This window comes from Sinocyclocheilus grahami, unplaced genomic scaffold, assembly GCF_001515645.1.
Source record: "Sinocyclocheilus grahami isolate Dianchi unplaced genomic scaffold, SAMN03320097.WGS_v1.1 scaffold453.1, whole genome shotgun sequence".
Lineage (NCBI taxonomy): Eukaryota > Metazoa > Chordata > Actinopteri > Cypriniformes > Cyprinidae > Sinocyclocheilus > Sinocyclocheilus grahami.
In genome coordinates, this window is record NW_015505632.1 from 952,145 (window position 1) to 960,918 (window position 8,774).

Sequence of the window (8,774 nt, forward strand, 5' to 3'; positions counted from 1 at the left end):
TGAGTCACTCAATCATTTACATTTCTCCTCCACACTCAAGTGCTGTGATGATTCAGGTGCACTTATTCCCATCAGTCCACCTCTTTCAGCCTGCTCTTCATTTCTGTCTATTTAAAGATGTGAGCTAACAAGAAAGACATGAGGATTTTGTAATGACATTTGCCTCAAATAAACTACGTGACGAGTGAACTTCACCTGTGTTGTATCCTTAACTGCCATTACAACGTGCAATCAAATAATAATAATAATAATAATAATAAAAACAAATATTTAACTCCGAGCCATCTTCTCATACTGCACATAAGGGGTTAAATGACTGTTAAGTCACTGCACTTAAGTTGTCACCTGTGGGAGGTTCTGAGTCACTCAATCATTTACATTTCTCCTCCACACTCAAGTGCTGTGATGATTCAGGTGCACTTATTCCCATCAGTCCACCTCTTTCAGCCTGCTCTTCATTTCTGTCTATTTAAAGATGTGAGCTAACAAGAAAGACATGAGGATTTTGTAATGACATTTGCCTCAAATAAACTAATAAATGGGATATAGCATGACGCTGGATTTAGTATGACTCATCTGCATATTAATAGACAAGGTTTGTTATCCCAAAAAAATGTTGAGGTAAAAGTAGCCTATACTGTTATATCATTTTATATGTTTGTTTACATAATCGATTCATTCAAACATATTTTACATACAGTATGTTTTACATATAGATATTGTTTTTGCTGTTCAGATATTAAAAAGACTGACTTATTATTATATAATTCATATTTAAACTTTAATTAACATTGATTATTTTTATAGATAACGAGAACCACCCAAAAATAACAAATTATGATTCCCTCCTTAGAAATATGTCTAATAATAAAATATTCAAATAATAGTTCATCCACAAAATATGAAAATTCTGTCGTCATTTACCCACCTGCCATTTTTTTTAAATAACTAAATAATATAAATTCTCTAACCACGTCATAAGGTGGTTACATCACATAAAGTACAAATCTATGCCCAATTCTTAGAGCATTGCATTACATGGACTGACTTAAATATCTCGTTTTAAAAACATCCAGAAACTGTCATTATAATATATAATAGCCTTCCTCAATAGAGTCTGTACACAAAGCAGGCTGAATGTAGAAATTCCTTTAGGCTGTGGAGTGACCTAAGAGGAGTAAATTTCCAGACATCAGTGGAGAGTTTGTCCCCTGCCATGTTAATGTAAAACCTGATCCAGGGCCAGACAGCTGTATCGATCCCACTTAGTCCTTCAGACATGACTGCCTGGGTTCTGTACGAGTGAAGAGCACATCCTGGGAAATGAAGAGGGGCATAAACAATAGAAATCACTGATGCTCCATTAGACTATGCGACTTTATACACTCTCTACCTTTCTCAAAATCAAAGTTTTCATTTGTCACATACACCATGTTTCTCCAGGTTAAAAGCACACTCACTAACACACACAATCATATAAAATGTATTTGTGTAATATAAAATATATTTGTATACGTGTATGTTTGTATACAGACAAAAATAGACTACTTACTCTAATTTTTTTTTATGCATTTTGTCAGATACCTAAAATGCACCCCAAGTCAGTTATGATTTTGGAGGTGGTCCGGCGTTTTGTACTGGAGTGATTTATTTGTGGCGTGTACGGGGTGGGTCATATGTAAATTAGGGGCGTGGTTAACGGAATGGAGTAGAATGTCATGCAGCTCTAACCGGCAGACAGCTAAAGGATACTTTGATACGGTAAGCTCTGTTTTCAATTTTGTATACCTTCAAAAATACAACTGGAACACACGTGTGCATCCGATTGGCATCTTTATCCTTTACCGTAAGAGATTTTAGAGGCTATAGTCTGTTTTTAAAAGCGTCTCAACGGAATTTGACAACTTGAGTAGCCCACCGAGAATTATTATAAACAAACGGTGTCGATTTACAATTAATAGTAATGATTTATATTGATACGATAACCTAATATATCCTAATAGCAGGTCATAGACTGTAATCAGCATCAGGCTTTTAAATTTTTATGGTAATCTTTACTTTTATAAAAGTGCGTGTTTCTCAAGCTGCCTGCTGCTTAGACGGCTCAGAAGATTTTGAGACAGCCGGTCTTGATTTCATCTCTGCTTGCGTCTAATTTAAGGACGATGTTTAATCGCACCCTGGTGTGCACATCCTGCAGAGAGCCTATACCTTTACAGCTGCATGCTGGTGCAGACGCGGATAATCCAAAAATCTGTTTTTATGCGAAGAACACATAAAGAGGTCAGGCTTGTCTAACTGACGACAGTCAGATATCACTCAGTCCCCAGTCGTCCGTTATTTGTTCATTGCTGGTCACCATGACATCATTAATACCGGAGAGGAATACCGGGTACCTTCAAAAATACAACTGGAACACACGTGTGCATCCGATTGGCATCTTTATCCTTTACCGTAAGAGATTTTAGAGGCTATAGTCTGTTTTTAAAAGCGTCTCAACGGAATTTGACAACTTGAGTAGCCCACCGAGAATTATTATAAACAAACGGTGTCGATTTACAATTAATAGTAATGATTTATATTGATACGATAACCTAATATATCCTAATAGCAGGCCATAGACTGTAATCAGCATCAGGCTTTTTAATTTGTATGGTAATCTTTACTTTTATAAAAGTGCGTGTTTCTCAAGCTGCCTGCTGCTTAGACGGCTCAGAAGATTTTGAGACACAGCCGGTCTTGATTTCATCTCTGCTTGCGTCTAATTTAAGGACGATGTTTAATCGCACCCTGGTGTGCACATCCTGCAGAGAGCCTATACCTTTACAGCTGCATGCTGGTGCAGACGCGGATAATCCAAAAATCTGTTTTTATGCGAAGAACACATAAAGAGGTCAGGCTTGTCTAACTGACGACAGTCAGATATCACTCAGTCCCCAGTCGTCCGTTATTTGTTCATTGCTGGTCACCATGACATCATTAATACCGGAGAGGAATACCGGGAGACCTCAGAGGGCTTGATTTAGCGATGATGAGGATTTCCTGTCGGATGCGGCAAACCGACATCATTGTTCTGCAGACATAACCGGTGAGCTTTAGTGAACCTCGTCGAACACAGTGGATGGTGTTAAACAGAGCCGTTTTCAGTCAAACGGAAAAGAGGTTCTTTTAAATTCATGTTTGTTTGTGTGTAAGTGGAAACTGCTCTGTATAATATGCTGAACATCAAGTCTTTGTTAGTGTTTCTCGAGCTGTGTCTGCAGTGCCGCCCAAACGACGCGCTCAGAAGATCAGGATCTGTTCTCAGCGCTATCCATACCATTTCATTTCAAATACATCTTGTTATCGATGCTGTGACACACTGAAATCTTTCTTGGCCACTGTGAGATAATTGTAGAATATTGCGGTGTTTTATTTTTGGCTACTGCATCTCTCGTAAGAACATCGTGAGCACTTATTGCAGCACAAGTAATATTACAAGAGCAGAAGTTTACTTAACAGATAAATAAATAAGGAATTATTATCAAGTCATTTACGTTTAAAACACAAATTGGCCAATTCATTTGCATATTTCTGCCCCGACCGTCGATACAAATAGTTCCAAAAGAGGAGGAGACAAGCGATTTCTGCTGGAATGAAAATTATTTTTTATGTTGACATAACAAAATAAACAAATTCAATATAACCTGAATGCATTTTTATTACTTTATTATTTACCTTGCTTGTTTTCATCGTTGTTTTGTAGAAAGTTTGGTCGTCCTGGAAGGACTCTGTCTGTAAATCAAAGCCATGGGGAAGGATTACTATAAGACCCTTGGCATAACTTCAGGCTCTAATGAAGATGAAATCAAAAAGGCCTACAGAAGGATGGCCCTAAAGTTCCATCCAGACAAAAACAAGGATCCCAATGCTGAAGAGAAGTTTAAAGAGATAGCAGAGGCTTATGAGGTTCTGAGTGACCCAAAGAAGAGAGTCATCTATGACCAATACGGCGAGGATGGTAAGTATGGTTGGGTCCATGTACAGAAGAACCATTGCCAAACATCTCAGAGCCTTATCAGATTGTATGATTCATTCTTGGGCCATAATTAGTTTTCTAGGAAACAATAATCTGATAACCAGTATGTAGCCAGTTCTCTGTTCATTTATGGATTTGGACACACTAAACTTTAAAGCTTTTCACACTGTGCTTAATCCTGGGTTATTTTTGTTGTAAACTCTGCTTTTAAAACTGGGTAGATGAACATTTCACACATGTAATTTGAAGCGGTTTAGCAATATATAGTAGACCGTGTTTTAGAAATATATAGTGTGAAATGTCGGATTATGAATACCCAGGATTCATTTTCAACCCCAGGTTAATTGTGAGTAGTGTGAAATATGAAACACAATAACCTAGGAGTCAATTTTCCCAGGGTTTAAAATGGCACGGGCATAATTTTTTACAAGTGTGAACAGCCCTATTAAGTGTCTATCCAGCAATGTAAGGTAATTGGTATTGTATTCATATTTACAGTCTAAAATAGTGCATAATACTCCAATATATATTTTCTAAGAAAACAATACATGCTAATAACAACAAGTCTTAATGGACCCAGGCACAGTTCTGTTTATACCAGATAGGACAACCCTTAAAAGGATCTTTGTCATGTTCACGTGGCTAGACCACTGTTCTTTATACACTGTCAAAGCAGCTTTACCACCCCTTCTTTTTCCTGACAATCAAAATAACTCCCTCGCACTGCAGGATGATGCAGAAAAGTTCTCTGACAAATGCAAGGACTATAAACATGGCACTTTTCCAAAATAAGAAAAAAGTCGGTTGAAACAAAGAAGGATTTCAAATGTTCCCACTTATGCCAACTCCAGGCTAGATGCCAAACTAAGCATCTTTACACTGAGTACACCTGCCAACTCCGCCTTTACTAATGTTACTCATGAATTTCGCAAGGAATCCCTTTATGTTTTTAGAGTCTTTGCATCCGTTCTTTCTGAGCACTGCTGTTCCATTTTGCTTGAAAAAAGAGGCATCGGGTACAGTCAAAAGGCTGTAGCAGTAGCAAGCTAATTTGGCTCTATTCACAGATTCACACTGATTTATTATGTTTTTTTATTTTGTATTATGGTATAGGCCTATGAATCTGTTATTCCCAAATGACCCACTTTAATAACCATCCCCTCATTAGTTGTTTTGGCCTGAGGAGTTCATTGAAGTTGCAAAGAATGAGGTGGAAATGTGTTTTATAAGGTGTCCGCATTAAGTAGGCAGACTGAAGAGTTGAAGATGTGAAGTTGGAAAATGAGTCAGCTTGTGTCTTGATCGTTAGAAGGAGTGCATTTGTTACAAGCCATCAATCACCCACCATAACGCATGGGTGTTAATGTTTTTTTTACAGAACTGAAAAGCACAAAATAAAAGATTGTTTGAACCTAATTGACATGCTCTTTCTGTACTTTTAATTTTGTGAATAAGATAGTTTTGCAGTGAACCTCAAAACACAGTTCAGACACTAGAGCTTAAAGAGCACTTACACACCATGCTGTGGTCTTCCACTCAGTTTCATCACTTGTCCAGGATTTGTACTGCATGTTCTTGCCAAAATATTTTTTTCAGAACCAACCAAGAGAAGCCAGCTAAGGGACAATAATAGAAATGAAGTTAAGTTTAAAATCGTATTTCTGTTCTTTGTCCAGCAATCTGAATTTGTAAGGTTAATTTGTTAATTTGAGCACAGTGTCTTAAAGGTGCATTCAGTAGTTCTTTAGTTAAAGGGGTCATATGATGTTGCTAAAAAGAACATTATTTTGTGTATTTGGTGTAATGAAATGTGTTTATGCGGTTTAAGGTTCAAAAAACACATTATTTTCCACATACTGTACATTATTGTTTCTCCTCTATGTCCCGCCTTTCTGAAACGCGTCGATTTTTACAAAGCTCATCGGTCTGAAAAGCAAGGTGTGCTGTGATTGGCCAGCTATCCAGTGCATTGTGATTGGCTGAATACCTCAAGCATGTGACGGAAATGTTACGCCCCTTACCAGATTGTGATGCCCCGTCCAGCCGAAGTGATGAGACAAAAACATTAAAACCCCAGCAGTCTTAGTTTAATTCTGCTGCAGTTCTGACATTAAGTTTGGTTTAGTTCTAGTTGCTGTTTGGGAAACATCATCATTAGCCAGAGTTGAGGAGATGCCTGGCAACTTGTCATCGTCAACTGTTTTGTGAGAGTATCAGCTACTCCCTTCTTTCCATGAATCCCACGGCTCCCATCCCCCCAGCCCACACTACTGCTGTCTGTAGGAAGGAGCTGATGTCATTGCGAACACATTTTCTTATCCCTTGATGCAGCTGCTAAGCAGAGCTGTCTGGCAATATTTGTGCTTGGTATTCACAGAAAGTTCATGAAAACTTTTCCAACATTAGCTCACATGCAATAACTGCAGGCTCTTCACTGCACACAGCTAAAGCTTTAAGGTGTGTTCACACTTGTAGTTCGGTTCGTTTGGTTCATTTGGTCCGGACCAAAAAGAAAAATGATACATTGGTTCCTGGTCCGCTTAGCGTTCACATTGGCATTTTTGACAGCGAACCTAAAGGCATAGTGATACGTTCACAACCTGATTGGTACAAATGAGGACATTACTATGGTGTTATTATGGTTTGCTTATTTTGACAATTTGAAAGTGTTCAATCTGTTGAAGTAATATCATTTTAGTTCGATGGCAACTTCTGATTTGAGTTTCGCAATTTATTTCCTCAGCTGATTTTTCAGTTGCTTCATTAGCCCTGTGAAATGAGAGCAGTGGCCAAAATTAGCTTTCTGTGCACTGCACTCAGCTACCCCTTCTGTAGCATAACACACACACACACTTGGACATCCCCACATGCTTGCCCACATTTACACAATCCAAGTCCAAACTTCACAGCTCTTGCTAGAAGTTTTTAATTAAATGTTTTAATGCTTTTGAACAAAAAGTTTCAAAAATACAGTTGAAACAGTGCTGCTTAATATTTTTTGTGGAAAAATATAAATTAAAAAAACCTTGACTTGTCATAGCACTTGCATTTCATTGCTCTTTTATTGATTTTGATTGCTTCCATTGTCCTCATTTGTAAGTCGCTTTGGATAAAAGCGTCTGCTAAATGCACCAAATCAACATATTACAATGAGTTATTTTAAGTTGTATTAATATTTCAATATTGCTTTTTTTACTGTATTTTACATAAAATAATCAAATAATAATCCTTTATACAATGTGTCATCTTAGTTTTTCTTATCAGTTATGACCATTGGAGTTTTACTGTATTGGACTTCTTTATGTGAATGTTTATTGCATTACTTTAATGTCATGTTTGTTACCATGATGGTGTTTTATATTCATGTGTATGACACTGTGCACCTTCTATATAGTAGTATTTACCTCAGCTTTTGGAAAAGCTACTTATGATTAATTTTGATGTATTATGTGGATTTCTCTTTACCATCAGTGTTTTAAACCTGGTTTTGCAGGCGGTATGTTATAAAGTAAAAAAAAAGATTTTGGAAAATTTGGTAATGTACCAAATAATGTTTTATTTTTTTTCTAAATTTTTTGTTCAATCTGTAAAACTTAAAATATTGCTATGTATTTTCTACAGTAAAATTCTGGCAACCACAACTGCCAGTTTTTACCATAAATTTCACCAATTTTTTTTTAGACAGTGTGCTATATAAACACATATATACTTACTATTTTATATGAATATATACTGTACATGTGCTCCCTGTGCCTGTAACATCATAGAGGCATCTTACACTAGGTCTCTATGTCGCCATGTAGAGTTTGTGCTTAAGTGTTGAAATACCATCAACGGCTCTCGCACTGACTTCACTTTGCTTTTTTGATAGGCATTGTGTGGCTGTACGGTGAACATTCCCACTATTGACAACCGAGCGATCACATTGCCCTGCAACGATATCATCAAACCAGGCACAATCAAGAGACTGCGTGGAGAAGGCCTACCTTTCCCAAAAAATCCGTCTCAACGTGGGGATTTGATAGTGGAGTTCCAGGTGCGCTTCCCAGACAGAATACCACCCCAGTCCAGAGAGATCATCAAACAGCACCTACCACAGTCTTAGAGGAAGTTCAGTGCATTCACTGTATGGTTACAACACACCGTTTTCCCCAAAAAACAGACGCTGAATTCGAAGAGGGACAAATATGTCGTAAGGACCAGAGGCTCATTTGATATTTTGTTACAGTTTTACCTAATTTATTATCACTTTCTCTGAACATGTGGAACGCTGATTTTGGGGGATTTTTAAGTAGTTTGTGTTTATGCTGAGGCTCATGACTTTCAACCAAGATTTTATTTTTAGAAATATTTTTTTATTATAATTATTTCCCCTTAACAGTTTTTATTCTCTTCATCAACATGTTGAAGGCAAACACTTTTACAAGAAAGACAGAGTGGCTGATTTGTTGGATGGAAGGTTAATATTTTTTGTGTAATGATGGATACAAGGATAATCCAACAACCTCTGGCTATTTATTCTGGATTTGAATCTGTTATTTTGTAGCAGATTAAATTCCCTTCCCTTGTAATAATCGATAATCTCATTTTAAATGAAGTGGTCTATGTAAGACAACTGCAGTGTTGGAGACTTCTGGATTTTTAGGATTTTTGAGCACCAGCAGAGCCATTTGGTAACTATTTGATATATTTCCACTCCCTCATGCATCTCAACAGTCTACAGGTGCTTTCTGCTAGTTCTTGAAGGATCAGGTAC

At 37.3% G+C, this 8,774-nt stretch overlaps 1 protein-coding gene across 1 annotated transcript; it reads left to right on the forward strand.

Moving 5' to 3' along the window:
* Positions 1 to 1,688: 1,688 nt before the first annotated feature.
* Positions 1,689 to 8,356, forward strand: LOC107552544 (dnaJ homolog subfamily B member 5-like). The gene is made up of 3 exons (XM_016234443.1): positions 1,689 to 1,761; positions 3,746 to 4,014; positions 7,890 to 8,356. Exons 2-3 carry the CDS (start codon positions 3,790 to 3,792, stop codon positions 8,121 to 8,123), a joined length of 459 nt encoding a protein of 152 aa, XP_016089929.1. The 5' UTR covers positions 1,689 to 1,761; positions 3,746 to 3,789; the 3' UTR covers positions 8,124 to 8,356.
* Positions 8,357 to 8,774: the final 418 nt, after the last annotated feature.

What these genes read in the sequence shown, in the direction of transcription:
- LOC107552544 (XM_016234443.1), top strand. Translation starts at nt 3,790, where the DNA reads ATGGGGAAGGATTACTATAAGACCCTTGGCATAACTTCAGGCTCTAAT. An exon ending in AGGATGGTAAGTATGGTTGG is followed by an intron (nt 4,015 to 7,889) that starts GTCCATGTACAG and finishes CTTTTTTGATAG; the next exon opens with GCATTGTGTGGCTGTACGGT.